Here is a 22,651-nt window from a genome sequence, read left to right as displayed (position 1 = left end):
TTAGCCGACACTCAGCTTCCTCGATTCTCAACACTCGATTCCTCAATCCAACTTACATTGCGCTTAGAAAGTCAATTAAAATGCAGAAGGAGCTACGGACAACCGTTCGTCATACGTCCCTCTTGTTTCCGACTACCCCTTTAATGGTTTACGCGAGGATCAAATGATGTATCCTCGCATACACGACACGCATCTAAGACGGCAAAAGAGAAGGTAGGAAAGAAGAACGAACTAAAACGAGCGTAAAGTCATAATGCCATTCATTAGTGGGAGGAGGGGGAGAACAACCGGCAATTAACTTCCACCGGGAGCTTTTTTATCGCGCCGCGGTATTATTAGACGAGCGGTCAACCCCCGGTGAACACGAGGGTGAAAATGCCGCGGCGCGCAGATGCGGTAATCCAAATTTAGTGCGATATAAATACAGCAGATTAGAGCGACTGTTCTATGCTTTTCTTTTTATTGTCCCCGCGATTCGTGACAAGGCGAAAAGAATTACGCGCAGACGAAACGCGGCGTGACGATCGTCGGCGTTACATATTTATTCCGTGGCGATCGATCGGGAAATGCGGATTTTATCGACTTGAGTTTCTTAAATTCGAAATTGAAATTCGGCACGTGAGTATTCAATAATAAGCTGTGAAAGTTTTGCACATTTATATATAACCTAATCACGATTCTGCTTCTCGTTGAGATACGATATCGGCATTTCCGTTTTCATGGCATAAATATTAATATGGTATTGTAACAAATATAATTAGGATATAGGCGGGAAAGTCTGGATACAAAATACGTCTCTATGGTGCATTCAATAAATCCTGGAAAACTTTTGATAGGAAACACTGCTTTTATTTCGTATATTCTGTACTAAATTATCATTAAACAATTTGTGTGATTGTAATGTCAAATATATCAAGTTCATTAGCATGTGTATAACAATTGTCGTCCTTCGTGGCTCTTGCGATATTCAAACCACGTAATTAAATCTGAAGCGTGGGGCTAATTACAATGGACCTTTGCAAATACGTCGCTCATTACGATTTAGTAATTGTTTCGCGCGTAATAACGTTGGTATCTGTATAATATTGTTCGGTAGAACGTTATTGCCTGAAACGCGTATAACGTAATTACTCTAACGCAATTAGGAGCACCGCGCATTGGTCTGCTTCTTGTCTCTGGAAACGGGCCACTCTCATGACACAGAGATTGAATTAACGAATATTATAGGATAGACATCAAACCGAAAATCGATAGTACTATTCGGCAGGGTTATTCAATTTCGCATGTAACGATCATTACGAATAAAAACACCCGACCAAAATATCGGAGGATTGTTTGATATGAAACAAAATGCGTGATTTTATGTATATGTATTTTTGAAAATCTATCGAAATATGTAACATTAAACATTAATAATAAACATCATTAATATTAATAATTCGAATAATAATATTATTATTCGAATATTACTTATGATTAATATTAATGTATATTAATGATAATATATTTTAGACGATTTTAAGAATCGTTTAGAAAATGTCTGTCCATGAAAGAAAAAATTTGCATTTTGAAGTTAATTTGCTGCTAACAGTACTGCCCGATACTTTGTAATATCGTTACAATTAAAATTAAATAGCTCTCATGCTATTTTGAATAACGTGTTTAGAATTATCATGATGATCATGATGATCCATCAGAAAGTTTGCGATCGTTTTTGAGAAGATATTTACTTTGTATGTAAGTGAACACCGGTGTCATACAAAGATACGGCAAATTTTCACGGTTATTTTCATCTGTAACGAAGAAAAAAAATTCATTATATGAAGTTTTCTGGAAGAGATGTTTCCTCCTGTATATTTCACTATTAAAAAATATCAAAATTTAGGTAATTATATTACTTATTAAACAGTTGAAGGTTCTATTTTTTGACGTTTTAACACGCTTTACTTTTAAATCCAGTTTATTATCCCACGTTTTGATGACCTGCAAATTACAACAATTGTTACTTTAAGAACGTTACATGTCTATCACGAATTCCATACTTATCAAGCAACTTGAAATACCAACACATGCAAATAAAACTGCAATTAACATTTCTCCACACACCGTGAAAAAGCCTCAGATATCTAAACAATAAGTACAAATTGCAAAACAGTTATTTTCAAGCACAGATATATGCGATTTTATGCAAGTCCTCTCCTGCATTATGATAGGTATATCTCAAGCGTGCATGATCGTGCGAAGATATATTTACGTGTAGGATATTAGGTAACGACGCGCCGGGTATTTTCTTTCGGTTTTAAGGTTTCTGGCAGGGATCTCTTCGTGCTCGAACGACTCGCAGCTGCCAGACCGCAAGACTGATACGAGAACACGCCGTTTCCGCCACTGCCAAAGCGCAGCCCTCCTTAAAATGTCGTGAGGCGCACGTGCACGTGGTAGGAAACCGCAAGGTAAAACTACGTGACTTTTAACTTCTACGCGAAGGAGAGCCATCGATCGGCTTTCGCGCGCTGCACCGACGCCGGGGAATAAACGAGAAAATAGATCTCGCAGCGCGCATCGTAGCGTCACGAAATTTCTATTTATTTCCCTCTCGCGCGTCCACCAATCCCCGCGTCGAACGAGAATAAAAAGGAAGAGAAGAGAAAAATGAAAGAGAGCACGGTGACGCTCGGCGCTGGAACGTGTCGTCCGCGCACCGGTGGATGATGGTTTACGAGGAAGCTCCTTACTAATAGGCAATGAACAACGGAATCCACTCGCAAGTCAATCCAATTGGACAGACTCGAAAGCGAACAGCGACGGGCAAACACGGGCGATCGGTTATCGAAGCGATTAAACGTACATATCGCCGTCCGTGTCCGTGTCTATCCGCCGCGCCGCGCCGTGCAAATATGCGCGGGCAAACTCGAAAGCTGCGCTTCCAACAAGGAGAAACACACCGGTCCGCCCGTCGACGTGGCCCGCGCGTCCGTATGCACAACCGGCGGCATCGTGCTCTCGTGGGAAATGCCGTCGATTATATTTGCGCCATGGCGAGCGCGCAAGCAAGCTACGCCGGAGTTCCGAACGGGGGTGTGGGTCTGTCGTCGCCGTCATCCTCCTCTTCCTCGTCCTACTCTCCTGCCGAATCTGCTGTTTGCACCGGCACTCTAATTAATTATCCGGCGTCTCCGATAATGTAACACCCGACGCGAACGCACACCGCGCCCACTCTATCCGAATATATGCGAGATTGTTACGGCGGCCAACGACAATGAGGACGATTTTCCATGTGCGACCGTAACCCCTTGAAACGAACACGCGCGCCACGACAATTTCGCGAATAACTTCGTCTCCGAAACAAACGCCTGCCTCGTGAAATAATCCTTACACCGTATCGAAAACAAGAGTTTGGTTGAATCTACCTGACGTTTCATTTGTTTTATCATTAGCAGATAGATTGAAACTTTTCTTTCCGTGAGAGAAAAAAATATTTTTGTATAACAAGATAACCACGAAACTCCCACAGTTGGGCACCCTAAATTTGACTTATAGCGAGCGGAATCACAAGAGAACGTTAAACGAAAAGGAACCAAGTCTACTCGATAACTTCCTTTCCCGACGATGAACGCGAAGCGAGCAAATGGAACGCATGAAAGTTATATGTTGACGCTCGCCCACCGAATGGACAAATATCGTCGAGCACCACTCGGTAACGCGGGGAGCTAATAAAAGGAGTCGCGCTGTTCCATTATCAAAGCTAAGGGCTCGTAGCTAACCGCTTCTGTAAATGGACACGCGCGCGCGAGGTCTCTCGTCGAGTCCTTCTTATTACACCGATGCACAAATCGAATTTCATGCGCGCAACAAAGCTCATAGCGAAACCTTGCAAAATCACGCGATTATCCAGTCGAATGCGGTGCAATGTAACTTTCACTGCGACTCGCATATTTCCGTAAATTTGAACGTTTAAATCCTATCTTAAATAAAGATCTTGATTCTTTTAAGGACTTTGATTCTTTTAGATCTTCCTATTTAATTCAGCAAAGAGATTAAGACGCTCAATGATATTTCTTCGTTACTGGATACATTCTTATTATATGATTAGCTTGTCTGAGTCGACCAATTTGTTGTCGACTAAAGCGGCTTTAAGGCCACGAAGACGAATGTAGGTCTCGACAATTAACGGGGGTACGGGCGAAGGCACATTGAACGGATGGGACTTGGGTCTGAAGTACGCACTCGGTAACGTAGAAGGCTAATAGAAAAAGTCACGCGGTGCTATTGTTAATGGACAATACTGCAGATGGTTAAAACGATTCCCGTCGTTTTGAGTCCAACGCGGTGGCGCGCGAAGCCACTTGGCGCGCTTTTGTGCGTCCAACGATTTCGATATGGATGTCGACGCGAGTGCCGACTGATAGCGAGCCGAAATGTTTCGTCGTAAAAAATACCGTTTAAAGAAAGATATAGAGCATTTATATTTATACATTTGCTCAATGGCATCCCGACATCAGAACGTGCGTTTATAAATATCCTCGATGATGAAATATTTCACGCTTCCATTATCGGACAAGATATCAAATTCGGACAGTGCATAAAAGCTTTATACATTCTGTAAAATGTACTACGCATTTTAGCATAGTTTAAAAATTTTAATTAACTTTAACCACGCAAGAGATATCTTCTTTTTAAGTAGACTTTTCTTTCTGTGAATATGTGTGTATATGTGTGTGAAAATTTCAAATTTTTGTTTAGCAGTGTCTCAAGAATATAAATTCTTGGTTCTGTAATGTGATATTAGTTATTTATTATTATTATTATTATTCATTGCTGTGATAAAATAAAAGGAAGTGTTCAGTCTTTGCACGCGTCATTGCATACAATAAGTAAACTGACTTGTTTCTTTATTAGGTTCCTATAAAATCTAATCTTAAAATGAGTGAATAGGCATATAAATGTTCGTATATATTATAGTTTTTAATCAATTTCAGCTTTATCATGCAGTGAAACTTCCCTTAAGGATAGGAGAGGACAATTTAACAAAAACTTGCAAAACGCATACAAACATGCAGAGATTGCACAGAAGATTATTAATCTCAAAAGTCTCAAATATTTCCCACACAAAATATATATCTCAAATATTTCCCACACAAAATATATATCTGTAGTTTATATAATTGTAATTGTTATGTTATAAAATAAATCTAACAAACTCTGTATGAGATCGTGTTACATCAGATTTTCCTTCAATTTATCGACATGTTCTCATATTTTTATGATAGGATTTTGAAATCTTTCATATTTTAATTACAGATATACTCGTGTATGAGAAAACTTTTGTTTCTCCATAATTGATAGAAATAAAATTAAGATTCTATTTACAGTGTACTTACGTCTTCCAGGTTTGAGTCTTTCCAACGTATGAGACGCATGGAGCTAATTAAAGCTATCGCGAAAACTCTATCTTTAAACTTTTCTCCGAATATCATCTTCTGTAACAATCACAGATCATCAAAAATTATAAGAATGCTATTGTATGCATATGTTGAAGTCAAAATAAAAATTTACTCACATATTGTACTATACAATCCCCTCCAAAATCATGAGCGATAATGGCAATATTCTTAGCTTTACAATCTAGAACGTAATCATTCCACACTGTGCTTAAATGCTCGTAACCATCTTCACTACCCTGCATATAAATGGGACAATATTTGAATAATATTTGAATAATAAAAAGTAATCTATGCGATGAATTATAAAAGTACTAAGATTATTATATAAATTACTGGAATTGAATGCATGTACTCAGCAGTGATTCTGAAGTTGTCATTAATATTGAGCACTAGAATGCCATAGCCCAACTTCTTTGCTTCTCTAATATATGAGATTTGAGTACCATAGTAAAAATTGTCATGTATTATCGTATGTCTAGACCATTGACCAGCCTTAGCTCCACAGCCATTAACCAATATTATCAACTTGTCATTTTGAAGACTATCCTTGCTTGCATAGATGAATGATTGAAATTCTATCGTGCTGCAAGATGCTTTTGGTACTGGAAGTCTTTCCAAGTCTTCTTCTTCAAGCAACTTGTACACGTGTTCGTCAATTGCCTGCAACAGAATACTCGGTCAGAATAGTCTTCAATTGAAATTATACTTATAAATGATTATAACTGTAAAGTATTATAACAACTATAATGTTAAACTATTACTTCACATAATGCTTCATAGTGCATCTGATTTCTCTCTGATAGCTCCTTGCTAGTGTCAAATATAAAACTTTTTCCAGGTCTTTTGACATTCTCCAACTTTCCATCTATAATCATTTTCAACACTCACATTTATTAAATCAAATTAATTAAAAACACAGCAGTTTTAATTGATTTACGCCATATACGTGAAGCAAATATTAAATCTGTGCTTCTAAAGATATAAAGCATAAATGTGATTTTCCATATTATTGTTTTAAAAGTCACAATGTAGTTCACAAAGGATGTAAAAATGAAATTAAACAATAAAAAAAACCAGCATGGCATAAAACAATTTCATATGACAATACAGGATAAAGATTATTTGGATATAATAAGCTTTTTGATAATTTTTTTGTTATTTCAAAGATATTTTGCAAATGAGATATGATATTACAAACTTACCTTTAAATATGTAACCAAGCTCATGCAATGTTTTTGATACCTTTGATTGTGACTTCTTCTTCTTGGCATTGTATGCCAGCTACGTGTTTGAAAAAACATTATTTGAAGATGTTACAAATCATAACACTTCAATCATCAAGTGCACGAAATACAAAATCAGAAAATGCACAGTATGTTCAAAAAGGAACAGACTACTAAAAGTTACATATTCTTCACATTAATTATAAATTAGTACGTTAAGTGTATATGAATGGTCGATGATTCAAACTTATCACACACGAATACATAATAAAATGTAAACTTAACTGCGTTCCATACAAGATACAGAAGAACACCGATCAAACTTTGCCAGAACATGTGGATCAAAGCAAATGACTTGATGAAAACTCTTATAAAGACTAATTGATAAGCAATAATGTCTCTCTCTCACACTAAGTATATCTAACAACAACCTAACAACCCAATAATCAAACAACCTGACAACAGGGACACTACAGTGTGTATCCTTCCTTAACAGCCACACGAAACTTACTCTACCGAGTCATGTAATTGTTGTCAAAACAAACAACATCCTGATGCGTTTTGAATTTTTCGGTTAATAGTAGAAGTTTCATATAAACATATAAATATCTATTTTACATGGAAATATATAATATTATAGCACAAAATTATACGGTACACACGTGTGTTTATGTCTACTCGCCGAGACATTTGTAGAATTGCAAATCGAAGACTTACCGACTTTCTCCTCGACGAATTGGGAGTCTAGGACGCTGTGATTCAAACTTCGAGCCGCTATCACGTGACGAAGCCACTTCGCTCAGCTACTCGACATGATCCCACCACGACGAAGACGTACAATTCGCGCGCGAAGCTCTCCTTGGGCGGCTCAAAAGAGTGAAACTCAACAGTTGAAGCGATGGACGGGCAAAACTATCCGGCACTCCCGATACGGATATCTGTTTCGCGAAATGTTCATTTTCGGCGACTATTCGACGATACTTCGGCGAGATACATGCAGGACACCGCGCTCTCGGCACTGTCGGCGATGAAACGCGCGCGAAATTCACCGTCGTCGAGTCGAAGTCGCGAAAAACACGGAGCAGTCTGTCGAATTCAACCGCCATGTTGCGATCCGTTGGATCACTGGTAGCGGTTGTAATTGCGATTCTCGAAGTATCAATGCGCGCCAACTTCACTCGGCATCCTCGTCCAGCCGTTCAGTGATTCTTGCATCCAGGGATTATTCTACCGTATTTCATTACGACATAAATCGCCACGAAACTTACTTTCGGCAAAAACTTGCGAGAAACTCGCCTTCAGCAAATCGAAAACGTGAAAAATCGCGACCGAACTCCGAACTGTAGCACGATAGACGAGCGACGTTACTTTCGGCACTCCCGACAGGCCGTTCCACGAATAGCTCACTTATGGCGATTGTTCGACGGTGTTTCATTGTTCCAGACGTATGAATCTTATTTTGGGTGCTTTAGGTGATGATTCGCGCGCGAGGCTCACCTTTAATCAATCGAAATTGCTGCAAATACGAAGGAGCTCTTACGTTTCGGACCGCCGCGTCGTGATCCAGTTCGGAAAGGACTCCAGATGGCGCGGCGGTTGCGATTTTCGAATTATCGATATTTTCAGCGCGGTGAATCGTCCAATTACGATGATTCGTGTACTCGTTCGCGAATCAAATTCAAGTGTGCACGATCGTAACAAAAAGCGCGTTAATTAAAAAACCAGGAATAAAGAATAAGATATTTTCCATAATTTAGCATGTTCTTTCATTTTCACGTGTCTTTTGGGCGACACATCTTTCTGCATTTTCAAATTATCTTCTTTCTTAAATTTCTAAGTGTTTTTATATTCCACTTGTCGTTGTTGAGTAATTTAAAATAAATTGAGCTAACATAAAACTCGATGGTATAGAAAGAAACTTCTATTTCCGAAAAATCTCATCTCAGTTTATTTTTTATTGTTAGATCTAATTATAAAATTTTCCAGGAAAACTTTAACAAATGCGGAAGATGGTCGTTTAAACTCGTTTCGCTTGAACTACGTTTCCAGTATACATAGATTCCCTTATTCAGTTATTATATACATTTACAATAACGCATATGTACGATTTTTATATAACAATAGTAACAAATGTTAATTTCTTAGTTAGATTAAGACAAGGAATGAGACATCGGATTGATGTTCGAATAAAAAGTATTTAACCTTGTATTTTACAGAGCACACTGTTATGCGAAATAATACATGCTTGTATATTAACGATTAAATGTCGGAATTATGTTTTTCATGTCCATGTGTAAAATCTTAAGTCCCGCAAACATCAATTTCATAAGCTATTCGTTGTTTGTAATCGTTCACCATTTTCTTTGTACATTGCAGGTTAAGAGTTATTTATTAATGTTAATCATCGGTTTAATAAACATTAGTTCAACACAATCAGATTTAAAAATCTCTCACATAACGTTTGACCTTGAAGGACGCTATTACGTCGAATAAGTTTCCCCAGAGTTCGACTTCGAATCATTTATTTACAGTGAATCATGACTTTAATAGCTCCATCTGCTCCAGTTCTGCTGGTTTCGAATGCTTTCATAGTGTCCTCCATCTTGTAGTTATGGGTGATCAAAGGCTTCACATCTATCTTACCAGATGCAATGAGATCCAACGCGTCGCTGTAGCTATGAATCGGAAAAAAAATCATTGTAAATATATTACATCAAATTTGACAAATTTTCATTATTTAGTACGCATATATTATAAATAAGTAACTATTTGTACCAACAGTTGTACAAATTACAAATAATCCACTATTTGTTCTTTTCATTAAATTCATTATTTATGATCACAAGACAAGGAAATATTTTTAATTTATTTCTCCATATTACTGTGTAAAAAATAATGGATTATTTATCTGTACATCTAATAATTTTACAGAGCTTGTTCTCTCACTCATTCACGTATCGGAAGACACCCCTGATGTCGACTTCTCTGACCAATGCGTTAATTAATGGAACTTGCACCTCACGAGCACCCATGCCCACCAGTACTACGACTCCACCAGATTTGGTCACCTAGTCAAGCATACATAAATACAATTTGTAACATACGTAGAAAAAAAATGCATTATATGCATATATACATTATAAAACTAAAAAGAACAAATTTACGTAAAGATACAAAAACACTGAAAAAATATAATATTTATCTCTTGTAGGAGTTTGAAGAGATATTACAAAATTTACTATGTAGGGTATTTTAGAAGTAGATTATCTTTCTTCGGAACACATACGAGAATTGCCAAACGTATTGAAGACTGTGCGCCCGAAGCGTCTATCGTTCTATCAGGTTCATCTCCAAAAATTGCGTGAATATCAGCCATTGTATCCGACTCCGATCTATTCTTTTGTACCAGATATGTATCGTCGGCGCCGAGTTTCTTCGCTATTTTCAGTCTACTCTCTAAGATATCTGTGAACATAAATCACACCTACTTACAACTCGTTCGCGAGATTACATTTAGAACTTGTTGAGATTACATTTAAAACTTGTGGAAGGAGGAGGATTTGCAACAAATGCTACGACGATAAAGTATGCAACAAATAAATTATAACTGTACATCATTAATAAAGCGTATGATCTCGTTCCACAAGTAGCGTCTCTCTCATGCTAAATGTAGCTCATTTGCTTGTCTCACGATCTTGCGATTACGACACCGTTGCAGTCTCCTACATCGCTCGAATGCGCGACGAGATTAATAGTAATCACGATGTTTTTCGCTCGCATTCGTTGTTACGTGATTTGATAACCACTTATCATACGCAAACGGCAAACATGCCGTTAGCGATATATATTATAGTGTAATCACTGCAGAATTTTTCTTAATGGTTATTTATCGCAATTTCTTTTAATTCATAACAGATAAGGGACTGATAGTTTACTGCAAATGCTATGCACACAAACGCAATATACGTGAATATAATGTATATGTGCGTGTGTGAAAAGATAATATATAAAAAAATATAAAAAGAGTTCACAGAAAGACTGCTCCTTACTTGGTTTAATCAAACGAAGAACTATTTATGGATCTTTAAGAGCAAAGCACGGATCTTTTAGATATGATAGATGCCGTTAGATATATTAATATTGTCAATATTAATATATTTATCGTGGGAGGATATTATGCTCGAAAGTGTGTAATTTGTATGTTCGGAATATTCTGTCTGCGTGGAGAATCTTAAAATATCAAGCTTATCCTTTAATCCTAATTAATATATGATTCTCCAATTAACCCAACCCAGAAAAATGACTTTAAATATACACTAAGCGTTACGAAAAATACTGCCTCAGCTTGGCCAGATCTTAAAATGTTTCGGGTTTGGCTTTCTACACGTACCAGTAATAACCACTTTGCTCGCACCCATGGCTTTGGCCACCAATAACGTCACCAGACCGATCGGACCAGCCCCCAGAATTAATACTTTACAATCGATTCCGACTGATCCTCGTTTACAAGCGTGTACTCCCACTGATAACGGTTCTAAGAGCGCTCCTTCTTCTAAGCTCACGTGGTCGGGTAATCTGTTATAAAAAAAATCATCAGGACAGAAACCAATTTTTGTTTTAATCTGTAACGTACTTGAAAAACAAAATAATCGAAAGTAATGAATTCGTGTGGACGAGATGCGCAAGCTCACTTGAAACAGAAGTCAGCCGCGTGTTTGTAAAAACGTCTCAGGCTGCCGTGCACCGGCGGCGTCGCGCAAAACATCATGTCCTTACACAGATTGTAACGTCCTGTCTTGCAAAACTTGCATACCCGGCAACACACGCCAGGCTCGATGGCGACGCGATCGCCGACCTACACCAAGAAAAAACCAAGAATGCGTCATGCATCTCAAACGAGAACAACACAGATAGATTCTTCATTATTGGCTGTGCCGATTTCGCAAAAGTATGTAATTGACGTGTGCGTGTATTCGACTCACACTAGAAGAGAAAGAGTGCGCATACTTTTAAGTTTTTCACATTTTTCCCGAGTTTGGCGACGATACCGGCAGATTCGTGTCCGATGATCATGGGCTCGCGCACCACGAAGTCGCAGATTCTCCCGTTCACGAGATAATGAACATCCGACCCACAGATTCCTACGCATGCCATCTCCAGAAGTACTTCTGCAAAAGGACAATATACATTCGAATGAAAAATAGTCAAAGACGGCTCTCTCGATATCCAATCAGAATTTAGAAGAAAGAGCTTATAGGAGTCTCTGCACGGATTTATTAACATCTATTTTTTATTTAGAGTGAAGGGGCCACTAAATGATCCGTGCTTAGGCTCTTAATGGCCCTTTCACTCTAAACTGATTGAATAACAGAGAGTCTTTTCTAATATTTATCTATTTTTTATGCTTAATTTGTATTTAATCGCGCTAATAAATCCAGAGCAGAGGTTCTCATAAGCCTTTTTTCTAAACAATACGTTCACCATTTACCTCATATCTATTATTTCTATCATTATTTTAACAATAATAATAATTCTTAACCGGTTATATCTTTATCGCTCGACTATCTTTTAACTTCGCACAAACATCTTCTCGCGAACTTATCGTAACTGTGCACACATAGCTTTGCATTATTTATCTATTCTATTCATGATCCTGTGTATATATCTGCGTTATCGCTAAGTAATAATGACTCGAATAGCTTTTCAAGCCGTTGAAGAAAGAAGACGAGAGGAAAACTGCAACAAGCTTTAGATAGAAATTGATCCTCGCGACTTATCACGCCACGCGTATATATGGAACGGCGTTGCACATCGTCCCGACCAGCGTCATCGTGCATGTTAATAGTACTCAATGTAAATTGGTTCATACCAAAGTGTTATGCAACGTCGGGACAAAGTGGCCCTCCCTCGCGTTTCAAACGAGTCCACGAATCCTTTCTTTTATGCGATTTCTTTCTTCAGTAAAAATGACATTATTGAGCCATTGATAAAAAGAATTATCCAATTATTACTCTCTGCTTAAACGTTTCTTAATAATACGTTGCTTATTGCTAATAGCGTTCTGATCATTTTTAGGAAACGTTGATAAAAGCCTCTCCTCACCACCGTCCTGCGGTTCCTCGATAGGCGTGTTCTCCTGGAAAGAAAAGAAAAACAACGTAAGATTTGTGAAAAACTTTATGCAGCATTGGAAGAAAATCATGGTGAAAAAAAGGCTTTTAGCTAAAGTGGATGTGTTCGAACGATAAGAGCTTCAAGGTCGATTCGTTAAAGCAAAAGCACGTGTAAAGTATAATCGATTCGCAAGCCGGCTGCGGTTTCGTGTGTGTAACTGCGAGTTCGAGGAGTCACGGTCATCGCAATCGATGTGCGACGACAACATTTAATGTAAACACTGAAAAATTCGGATAACACTGTGGTCTGAGCCATCATCTCAGACATGAATCGCGTTGCGCAAGATCGAAATAAAAGTTTGAAAATAACAGGACTTTCTTTTCTCTCTTTTGAAGATATACCGACTGCGAGCGTAATTCTATACGATGTTGCGTCATCTTTGAAAATCGCGTATCTCAAATTACAAATTCTTCATTTTTATAGACGTAAATTTTTTTCGAAACATATAAAACAACAGATATGTATGCATAATTTGTACTGCTCACCGCATCACGCGATATACAAAAACATGAGTCAAGTTTATTAGCAAGTGTAATTATATTCGGAACATTCGAACGATTTTAGTCGGTGGGTTGTATGCAAAATAGTTCTGTGTTTCACAAGTCTTCGCAAGCGTGTTGACGCGCAAAAGGTACATCAATAAATCGAGAATAACGCAATAGCGCTGCAAATAAACGCCCAAGTTGATCGGAGCACGTATCAATTGTGCAAAAGACAAGTACGTATAATATAGTCAAACGTGCGCAAAAAGCTAACGTTGATTTTTGCAACACTTAAGCCCGTATTAGTAGTTGTTACTGGAAACTTGTCTCAAGTGAGATACTCAATCTTGAATTCAAAATTAGATGTAAGTTCTTCCAATTGAATCACGATTACAGATGCAATATCAGATACGTCATATGATTCGACTGAAAAAAGTCTAACCCTGAATAAAAAAACTAAGACAATCTTACATGAGACAAGTCGCAACTATTATACAGGTCTTGACACTAACAATTATACATAACTAACAATGTTTCGTCGTACTAATTATTAAATCGATCCGAGCATCGCTTAGTCTCTAATAGCTGTGTGTTTTTTCTCGCCGACGATCAATCGTGATCGGAAATCAGGCCACTGAGGGCACGCGGTTCAATCGGAATAATCATCGGAGCGATTCGAGCGACAGGCAACCGTACAAAAACCCGCTTCGGTACTGACCAGACGTAAATCGTTGATCCCGTAAAGTACAGCGGTGAGATTATCCTTGGCCATGACTCCTCGGCTTCGAAAATTCAGGTCGGAATGCGGCTGTGTCCTTCCTACGGCGTCTCCCAGTCGAGATCCACGCTTCCCAATATTATGATAAACACTGGCGGCACCGCACTCTTGCTTAAGGAAGAACTCGCTGCTATATATACACGGAACCACGGTTATATATAGCATACCAACCGCGCGCTATCACGATGGGCTTGCTATCTCTTCTAGGCTAGACCGCTTTGCCCATCATCACCATCACCATCGTCATCACCACCACTACCGTCGTCGTCAACTACAGCGGTTGCCGGCATTTCTCGATAGTGATCTCGATTCGTTGAACTCGTCTATTTGCCGAAGACTCGTTCTCAGCCGACCATCGACCGCCACCGTCCTGTGATGCCATTGCAGAATACGCGTTTTGCCGGAACTAGTAAATCGATTGCACTATATATACACGTATATATATATATATATATATATATATCATACATCACATATACATGCATTTGTTTACACGTATATGCATACACACGTTCTTTTTTGCTTCCCAGTGTTAATCAGTTTCACGTTAATTACATTTTACTTTAATTACCGACATAGCGCGTATTCAAAGATGCGGAAATTTTCGCATTAATATTCAATAGACAATATAGCACTCAAGGTGGAACTGTTCATTAATCATTTATAAATCTCATGTATATTTTCAACGTAGTAAGCGTAGCGTAAGTAATATCGGAAAGTAGACGAATCGGGTCGTTTTGCGCATCATTGCAATGGCAACCAATAAGTCGCGTGGATGTCGGAAAATGATTTGCAATCCAGACGAATGAGAAATCGGACGTTCGATTCTTGATGATGATGGAAACGAGGTCAGAAATATTTGGCCTTGAGGCGAACGCTCCTTTAAATTCTTTGCGACCTCGCGTCTATTATCTTATCTATCTATAGGATTAGGATCCTACAGGATTAGAATAATAAGCAGAGCGAACGGTAACATCGGAAGCCAATGGCAAACCACTCGCAACTGCGTCATCCTGTAACACTCGAGTGTAACAACATATTACAACGGTGAAGTATAGAACATTGCGAATGAACGAAACGAGAAACGTCTGTATCCGTAAAGAAACGTATATTTTGTATCAAATTATTAACAAAGATGTATCGTTAACCCCAGATCGTCGACGTTCTTAAAATCAATTTTGTGAGGTGCTTTATTCGTCGCTACAACAGATTAAAGATAACGTTGCTCATCCAGGGTTAACTGCAGTCGCGTTTACACTGTATATATATATATATACGTTACCTTACGTATTACTGTACACAGTGAAATAATTTACAACAAACCACCAACATAGGTACATACGCGACGGTTCACTCCCAACCCCATATTCCCGTGGATTCTTTAATCGTAGCCCTATTGTCCCTCCGTATTCTCGTCACTGCGCTCGCCTCCCCTTTGGCCACTGTCTTCCTCGGTTGACTTTTCTTCTCGCGTTTGTCGAGCGATATTTTCATTCTCCTCTTTATCACATGTGGCGCGATCGTGGAAGCCGTCGAGACACTCCACATACTTCGCGTGTCGAAGCAGTCCTCCTTGACGGACAACGCTTCGTCGTCTGCGCTCGAGACGGTTTGTTCTTGAGTATTGCGAGTGTTGACTTCAGACGATAAATTAGACGACGCGGACTCGCTATGTTCCTTACCGGTTGTTACATTCTCTACCGCCGCAGCTTCGCCATTTTGCTCACGTTCACCCTCTGTATCGTTCAGTTCCACGGAATGTGACGTCGCGGACGACGTTTTCTCTGAATGTTCGTTGTCGTTTTTCGACGCCTGCCTCATGGAAACGTCGAACTGTTCTTTCATGGCGTCCTCGACCTGCAACTGTAAATCTTTGATTTGAGTTTGCAGATCCTCGACATCCTGTTCGACACAGTCCTCGTACGTTTCGTCATCACTATCGACTTCTTCTTCTTCTTCCCCTTCCTCTTCATTCTCCATACCCATCTCTATCAAAAGATCTTTTTCCATCTGCTTTGTCAAGCCGCTAGCTCTAACCTCAACGTCTATGCAGTCTTCGCGTCTAAGAAAAAGAAAATGTGAACTTATTAAATCGGTACAATTTTGATTCAACAATGGCACTATTACTTTCAATCACGCCTTTTCTCTATTACTTACGATATATCTTTGAAAGTCGGATACAATTCGCTCTCATAGCCGAAACGTCTCTTGAAGAAATCACGGATGCAGTTCACGTCTCTTTGAAAATAGACTTCCGCATTAATGTGCTGAGTTGAAATCATCTGTGGAAAATCAATGATAATGGGCTTGCCGCTGTCTGTGATCATTATGTTAAATTCATTGAAGTCTCCATGTATAACACCATGATTTGCCAATGTTACAATCAAGTCCATCAGTTCTTCGTACAATGCCTCAACATTTTCTACTTTGTATACACCACACCTATAAATATACACAATCGGAACAATGTAAATAACATGATTATAGATAACATTAATGTTTTATTGTCAACTTACAGAGGTCCACCTTCAACCAGCTCCATAACAACGCAATGCCTGTTAAAATCGATCGGCTTTGGCACAGGGAAACCTCTATCTAAGAGTGCAGTCATATACGCAAACTCTCTGGTAGCTGAAATTCTTGACAAATACAACCAGGATGCAGAATGTCTGTGCTGATGGTAGTCTCTCTTTTCCTTAATATTTCTGAAGCACGTTCTGCCAAGTCTGTGCAACTTCAGACAAGAAGGAATGCCTTCCTCGTTAGCAACAATATAAATATTAGATTCCTTGCCAACACCGATCTGATTGCCAAAGGAAGCTATCGTGCCTCTCTGTGCCAAAACTTTCAAAGCCAAATAGTCGTAGCCTGCATTTGTCAAACGATAACCATCATCTGAAAATGATGTGAACGTTATTTAGTCAGAGTTAAATTCCTAACTAAATCTACAAAATAATGTTAACTTCAGACAATACTTTACATCGTTTTCCTCGCTCGTAGCTGAGCAATTTGCGTTTGCACAACTCCCTTAGTACTTTATGCACTCCACCATGACGCAGATTCGCTATTTGCGCGGCAAGTGACGCAGGCACGAGTTCGTGGTTCTTCATGCCCATCTCAATCTGAAACGTTAAGATCGGAAAAAAAATACAGTTAAAATATCACGAGTGTACATAATTAAGAAGTGATATCAGTCAAGTATTTAGATTTGCCGATATTAATTCTTGAAAAGTCTCTCGCTATTTCTTCGTAAGAAAAGTAAAAATTATACTCACCGCTGTTAACACGCGAAAATCTTCATGCGTTAAATACCGCAGCATCGTGACGTTCAACTTTCCCATGTTAATGGCTTGCAAATGAGACGATAACGATGCGAATATAATTCAAATTCAATCAGTTATATGTTAAAAATACTAATTAATTTCTTCAATTATTTCTCTCATCTATCCGCCTCACGCAATTGTACACGCTGCAATAACGTTCCTAACCTTCGAATCATACACGAAAAAATGTCTACAAGGTGTAGGTGTAGTACGCTTTAAGCCGTGAAAAATTGAGCAATCACAGTCGAATGTGAGAAGAATAATCAATTGGGATTGGTCAATTTCTTACGGCGTAGTCTTACGCTATTGGCTGCGTTCTCTTTGAGCGTTCACGCGCTATAGGCCTCATTGGCCACGTTCAACAGAACGTTTATTTTGCAATGAACGATCTCTAGACCCGTAATTTGAACTCTCTTTTATGAATAAAAATACACTAAAAGCTTAGGAACCACCTAATTGGCTGAGAAGCCTCATTTTTATAGATAACAGAATGTCCAGAATGTGAACCGTCTGGAAAGGACACTTATTGGAAAATAATGTAACAAACGTAGTTTAAGTTTACTTTCTTAGAGAGCGCGTCAGTAAATACGTTCCCTAAAATCCTCACAGAGCTGCGTTCCGAAACCTTACTCGACGAGTGGAGTAATATTTAATTGACCAATTAGGACGAAAAGAGCACTGATTTCTTTATTATGATTGGTTAATTAAAATACTTTAACCGTCGAGCACGGTTTTGGAACGCAGCTCGGGACGGTCGCTTTCGATTCCTCCATGACGCAAAAGTGGAAACTTACTCAGAGACATCTGCCCACTCATCTGCACTTTCAGTACCATATTTCACAAATTTCATCGTGCTTTCGAAGATCCGTGCAGTTTGATCACCACTACGGTAGGGTGAGGTCGCAAGTACGCTGCTCGTTCGCTCGCCCCCTCCTTCACGAATCCGGGCGGGGCAAGGAGCGCGGATCGGCGCGTGCGAATTTGACGGTCGGACGTGTGTGTGTGTGTGTGTGTGTGGCGCGCGTGCCAAGCGTCGTGTTGCACGCTGAAGTTGGCAGTTCATGAGCGGGGGCGGAATTATGACGAGGTGTTCGCGCGCGCCGATCCGATAAAGCGTCGAATTCGCGGCGATATCCGACAGCTATCGCAGGCAATGGGCAGATCCAGCGCGTCCACGAGCCTCGCGCACATCTAAGAGATCCGTCGCTCACCTGAGGTAGTACACTCGAGAGAAAAAAAAGCCGCGGTGCGGAACGAGCGTCGCTCGTATCGACGCGACGGCGTCGGTCTGACGGAGAGGTTCATCATATAACCTCTGCCTCGCGTTCTCGAGACCGCGGGACTTTCGACCGACCGGTTTGTTGATTCATCGGACATCCTTGTAACGTCGATCGCTTTCGTAACAGCCATAAATTACCCGACTATCGGGAGCGATATCGATAAGATTGCGAGCACCTGAGCTCTGATTGTGTTTATCAGCGAGAGTCAATGAAATTCGTTCGTGTGCACCGGAGCACGTTGGAATCCCGTCGCGATTCGCGGGAACGTCCAAGCTGCGCGGTCGGGATGCGACGATCGGTATCTTAAGTCATTGTTCCGCCGAGAAGTCCTTGTGTTTGCCCGCCCGCGCGATGCACCGTCCTGTTATTTTTTCGCACGTCACGCTTCTGTTATCAGTTCGCTATCTACATAGAATTTCTGAGTCACTTTGCGCAAACGGGCTCTACTTGTACATTGTCCCGGGTCGTCGCATTAACGTTTGTATTGCGAGCCGCTCGGCCGACCGTGACATACAAGCATCAACGCCGCATTATCTATATTCGTACGTAAATATGTATGTGCGGCATATATGCAATAGCAGAAGTGAAGGCCAGATTAATCTTTCCGGTGAAGTTCAAAAATAGTTGCTCGCATCATTCACCGAGAGTAACTACTGCAAAAACTATTTAGGTTAAACTACTGCGCTGAATGCGAGTTACGATTATGCCCTTAAATTGTGTAACGGCCGACGTAAAATCGCAAGAGATCAATGTGCCTTCGATGCTTAGACTAGACTGTGTATTACGGCCTGAGCTTGCGAGTGTGATATTTACTGAATGTATGTTCTGATTTTCAGGAATAATGTTGAACAGTATAGCAAAACACATTTTACACTGCTGCCTGTTGCTCGTGGTCATACTCGTATTCGAATTCGTATCTGGTGGGCTTCGATGGAACACCGACAAGAAAGAAGAGATTGACCCATGGCAACGATACGGATTCTTAGGCACAATCACTTTATACCTGCTGCGCACAGTGACGTTTCTCTCTTTGCCACAAGTCTTATTCAACTTCATAGGATTAACATTATATAATGCATTCCCTGACAAAGTAGTCCTGAAGGGCTCGCCGCTGCTCGCGCCGTTTGTCTGCATAAGGATAGTCACGCGCGGTGATTATCCGCAATTAGTGAAAGCAAACGTGAAGAGGAACTTGAACAAATGCATAGAAGCTGGCCTCGAGAACTTCCAGATCGAGGTGGTGAGCGACAAGCCGGTGGGCTTGACTCCTCACCGTAGAGTGCGGGAGGTTGTTGTTCCTCCGAATTATCGCACAAGTAGCGGTGCCTTATTTAAGGCTCGTGCTTTGCAATACTGCCTTGAGAGCTCGGTGAACGAATTAGCCGATCATGACTGGATCGTCCATCTCGACGAAGAGACCTTGATGACTGAGAATTCTGTTCGCGGCATATTGAACTTCATATTAGATGGCAAACATCAGTTCGGCCAGGGATTGATCACTTACGCCAACGAAGATGTCGTCAATTGGATCACCACGTTGGCCGACAGCTTCAGAGTAGCGGACGATATGGGCAAATTGAGACTACAATTCACCATGTTTCATAAGCCATTCTTCAGTATGAAGGGATCTTATGTTGTGACACAGGTAATCATTTTATCGGTTGCCTTCGTAGAATAACCGATAATTCTCTCAGATAATTATCTCATACCGAGAGAAAGATTAAGGCTACGAAAACCGCGCTACATCGAATCGGTGCGCATTAAAAGCTGCTATACATGAAACTGTCGTTTAAACGTAAATGTATAAATAGTTTGAATAATTATTCACCGAATAATGACATTGTCGCATTACTTAGCATAATATATATCAATCACGTCATCAATATGCTTCCATTATGCCGTTGCATTTAGATACTTACGTAACGATCTTTGGCGCGCATTTAGTCGGTTTAGCGTCAGTGATCGAATCTGCAATTATTTATGCTCACCGATTTAACAGTTCCTTCCCTGATATTTTAAGCTTCCGCGATGTGGAGAAATATTTAATTTGGCTTCTGGTTTAGTCTTAGAGTGAACGATTTGTTTCCGACGTTTCGGAAAATATTCTAGTTCGGAAACAAATCATTCACCCTGTGAAAAGGGAAATTAACCACTTTTCTCTATCGTGGAAGCTTAAAATATCAAAGAAGGAACTGTTTAATCGACGAAAATATTCTAGTTCACGATGAGGAAATGAATCTACGAAGAACGCGGCATTAATCTGAAAGTCAAATTAAGCAGTTCTTTCTTTTTTTTACAGATGGGAGCAGAAAAACAAGTTTCATTCAACAACGGATTGGACGGATCCGTCGCGGAAGATTGCTTCTTCGCGATGAAGGCGTTTTCCCAAGGGTACACGTTCAACTTCGTCGACGGCGAGATGTGGGAGAAATCGCCGTTCAGTCTGTGGGACTTCGTGCAGCAGAGGAAAAGATGGCTACAAGGTATTCTACTCGTCGTGCATTCCAAAGCGATTCCACTGAGAAACAAATTGTTACTGGGCGTCTCGTGTTATTCGTGGGTGACGATGCCGCTCTCGACTTCCAACATCGTTTTAGCCGGACTGTGTCCGATCAATTGCCCGCCGCTAATCGATTTTCTGTGCGCATTCATTGGCGCGGTAAACATCTACATGTATGTGTTCGGAGTCGTTAAGTCATTCTCCCTGTATCGTTTCGGCGTGGCTCGATTTATGCTATGCATATGCGGCGCGCTGTCCACTATTCCATTCAATATAATTATCGAGAACGTCGCGGTGATATGGGGCTTGTTCGGCAAGAAACACAAGTTCTACGTCGTTAACAAGGAGTACAGGCCACCGGTGACCGTATGATGCGACGTTAATTTAGAACCCCCGTCTGAACTGACACTCAACAGCTATGTAAAATTTCCATTGTGCATGCGCATTATTAGTACCTGTACATCTATATGAGAACATACGCTCACACACATATACACACACACATTATAAAAAAACGAAATATTTATAATTAGTATTACCCAGTTATGCTATTGTTAGTTTGTTAGGTAGAAAAATCGATCAATCAATTTCAGTACAGGAATTGAAAAGTATATGTCTCTATGCAGCAATAGGTATATATATATAGGTGCAGTATTAAAAGTATACTTTATATTTTGGCATTATAAAACATTGCCAAAAATCTGTTGAAAAGTATTCATCTCTGTCACAGACATATATATTTATGCCAATCATACTCTCATAGTGCAAAGTCATACATGTTATAATCTTTCCTTTGATCTCATGCAAACGTGTTTAGCGTTCATTAAGTTAGCATCCGTATCGTTTCACGTGTTCCTCCCCTCACATTAAACTCGCGTACTTCTCTTACATTCTTTTTGTTACCATCAACATAATTGGTTCTCGTCGTGTTCAAAAGTATCTTTTGTTTCTGCCATATTCCGTATTTTTACTTTGTTTTGTCTCTTTTTTTTTCCTTTTTAATATTGTCCCATGAAATGTTATGAATAATTAATAACAATCCTATCTAAAATATCTATATTTTACTTAATAGCAATAAGTCCTTTATACACATCATTAAAATTCGGACTACTGTGATAAATCTTGCTTTCCTATATAATGATAGCTTTTTTATATTTTAGAAAAATATACTTTTCTTTTTAATCGTAATGTTGATGCAAATTTGAAAAATAGTAATATGAGCCAGAAAATGTTCATTAATCGTTTGATTTCACACCATTCTCTTAAGTGATGTAACAAAGCATGATCGTATGGCGTATATTTATGAAACAGTACTTAATAAGATCAATTGTTTGATGAGATATAAAAATTTTTAAAGAGATGTGAAAATATGTAGTGACGCGTTTTTCATGATAAAATTGAAAAGTCGCTTATGTCATACCATTATCTCAATTAGTAATTTATAAAT

General features: G+C 39.5%; 4 protein-coding genes across 9 annotated transcripts; 1 reads left to right on the top strand and 3 right to left on the bottom strand.

Moving 5' to 3' along the window:
* Positions 1-1,538: 1,538 nt before the first annotated feature.
* On the bottom strand, positions 1,539-6,408 carry LOC106746826 (UPF0528 protein CG10038). Its single transcript, XM_014623898.1, has 6 exons — positions 6,206-6,408; positions 5,778-6,104; positions 5,561-5,680; positions 5,382-5,480; positions 1,899-1,983; positions 1,539-1,793 (listed from the first exon to the last, which is right to left on the bottom strand). The coding sequence occupies exons 1-6, from the start codon at positions 6,317-6,319 to the stop codon at positions 1,681-1,683; spliced, it is 858 nt and encodes a 285-aa protein (XP_014479384.1). The 5' UTR covers positions 6,320-6,408; the 3' UTR covers positions 1,539-1,680.
* A 2,194-nt stretch (positions 6,409-8,602) lies between these two features.
* Positions 8,603-14,400, bottom strand: LOC106746821 (sorbitol dehydrogenase-like). Its single transcript, XM_014623885.1, has 8 exons — positions 14,042-14,400; positions 12,770-12,803; positions 11,675-11,835; positions 11,359-11,522; positions 11,058-11,242; positions 9,954-10,132; positions 9,614-9,735; positions 8,603-9,342 (listed from the first exon to the last, which is right to left on the bottom strand). Exons 1-8 carry the CDS (start codon positions 14,264-14,266, stop codon positions 9,189-9,191), a joined length of 1,224 nt encoding a protein of 407 aa, XP_014479371.1. The 5' UTR covers positions 14,267-14,400; the 3' UTR covers positions 8,603-9,188.
* A 792-nt stretch (positions 14,401-15,192) lies between these two features.
* Positions 15,193-18,303, bottom strand: LOC106746790 (serine/threonine-protein kinase RIO2). Of its 3 annotated transcripts, none has more exons than XM_014623813.1 (6): positions 18,219-18,303; positions 17,377-17,589; positions 17,082-17,223; positions 16,618-16,996; positions 16,259-16,543; positions 15,193-16,163 (listed from the first exon to the last, which is right to left on the bottom strand). In XM_014623813.1, the coding sequence occupies exons 2-6, from the start codon at positions 17,440-17,442 to the stop codon at positions 15,452-15,454; spliced, it is 1,584 nt and encodes a 527-aa protein (XP_014479299.1). In that variant the 5' UTR covers positions 17,443-17,589; positions 18,219-18,303; the 3' UTR covers positions 15,193-15,451. The 3 variants fall into 3 exon arrangements, with proteins under 3 accessions (XP_014479299.1, XP_014479318.1, XP_014479309.1); XM_014623832.1 differs by lacking the exon at positions 18,219-18,303 and having other exon boundaries at positions 15,193-15,696; positions 15,784-16,163; positions 17,377-17,951; XM_014623823.1 differs by lacking the exon at positions 18,219-18,303 and having other exon boundaries at positions 17,377-17,950.
* On the top strand, positions 18,248-22,645 carry LOC106746806 (beta-1,4-mannosyltransferase egh). Of its 4 annotated transcripts, none has more exons than XM_014623871.1 (3): positions 18,248-18,313; positions 19,541-20,349; positions 21,004-22,645. In XM_014623871.1, the coding sequence occupies exons 2-3, from the start codon at positions 19,546-19,548 to the stop codon at positions 21,574-21,576; spliced, it is 1,377 nt and encodes a 458-aa protein (XP_014479357.1). In that variant the 5' UTR covers positions 18,248-18,313; positions 19,541-19,545; the 3' UTR covers positions 21,577-22,645. The 4 variants fall into 4 exon arrangements, with proteins under 4 accessions (XP_014479357.1, XP_014479331.1, XP_014479338.1 ...); XM_014623845.1 differs by lacking the exon at positions 18,248-18,313 and adding an exon at positions 18,320-18,640; XM_014623852.1 differs by lacking the exon at positions 18,248-18,313 and adding an exon at positions 18,828-19,246.
* The last annotated feature ends 6 nt before the right edge of the window (positions 22,646-22,651 follow it).

Source organism: Dinoponera quadriceps, unplaced genomic scaffold (assembly GCF_001313825.1).
Source record: "Dinoponera quadriceps isolate SergipeBrazil2010 unplaced genomic scaffold, ASM131382v1 scaffold192, whole genome shotgun sequence".
NCBI classification, from domain to species: domain Eukaryota; kingdom Metazoa; phylum Arthropoda; class Insecta; order Hymenoptera; family Formicidae; genus Dinoponera; species Dinoponera quadriceps.
The sequence above is the reverse complement of the archived record's forward strand: the minus strand, read 5'-3'. Positions and strand labels throughout refer to the sequence as shown.

Bases quoted from the DNA above. Each gene is read 5' to 3' on its own strand.
- LOC106746826 (XM_014623898.1), bottom strand. From the start codon at position 6,319: ATGATTATAGATGGAAAGTTGGAGAATGTCAAAAGACCTGGAAAAAGT. The intron at 1,984-5,381 runs GTAAGTACACTG...TGTAATTTGCAG, and splicing joins AAGACTCAAACCTGGAAGAC to GTCATCAAAACGTGGGATAA. The intron at 1,794-1,898 runs GTAATATAATTA...TCTTCGTTACAG, and splicing joins AACCTTCAACTGTTTAATAA to ATGAAAATAACCGTGAAAAT.
- LOC106746821 (XM_014623885.1), bottom strand. From the start codon at position 14,266: ATGCTATATATAACCGTGGTTCCGTGTATATATAGCAGCGAGTTCTTC. The intron at 12,804-14,041 runs GTCAGTACCGAA...TTTTCTTTCCAG, and splicing joins GGATCAACGATTTACGTCTG to GAGAACACGCCTATCGAGGA. The intron at 11,243-11,358 runs GTGAGCTTGCGC...TTTTTATAACAG, and splicing joins GCGGCTGACTTCTGTTTCAA to ATTACCCGACCACGTGAGCT.
- LOC106746790 (XM_014623813.1), bottom strand. From the start codon at position 17,442: ATGGGAAAGTTGAACGTCACGATGCTGCGGTATTTAACGCATGAAGAT. The intron at 16,997-17,081 runs GTAAAGTATTGT...CATCATTTTCAG, and splicing joins CTACGAGCGAGGAAAACGAT to ATGATGGTTATCGTTTGACA. The intron at 16,164-16,258 runs GTAAGTAATAGA...TCTTTTTCTTAG, and splicing joins CCGACTTTCAAAGATATATC to ACGCGAAGACTGCATAGACG.
- LOC106746806 (XM_014623871.1), top strand. From the start codon at position 19,546: ATGTTGAACAGTATAGCAAAACACATTTTACACTGCTGCCTGTTGCTC. The intron at 20,350-21,003 runs GTAATCATTTTA...TTTTTTTTACAG, and splicing joins GATCTTATGTTGTGACACAG to ATGGGAGCAGAAAAACAAGT.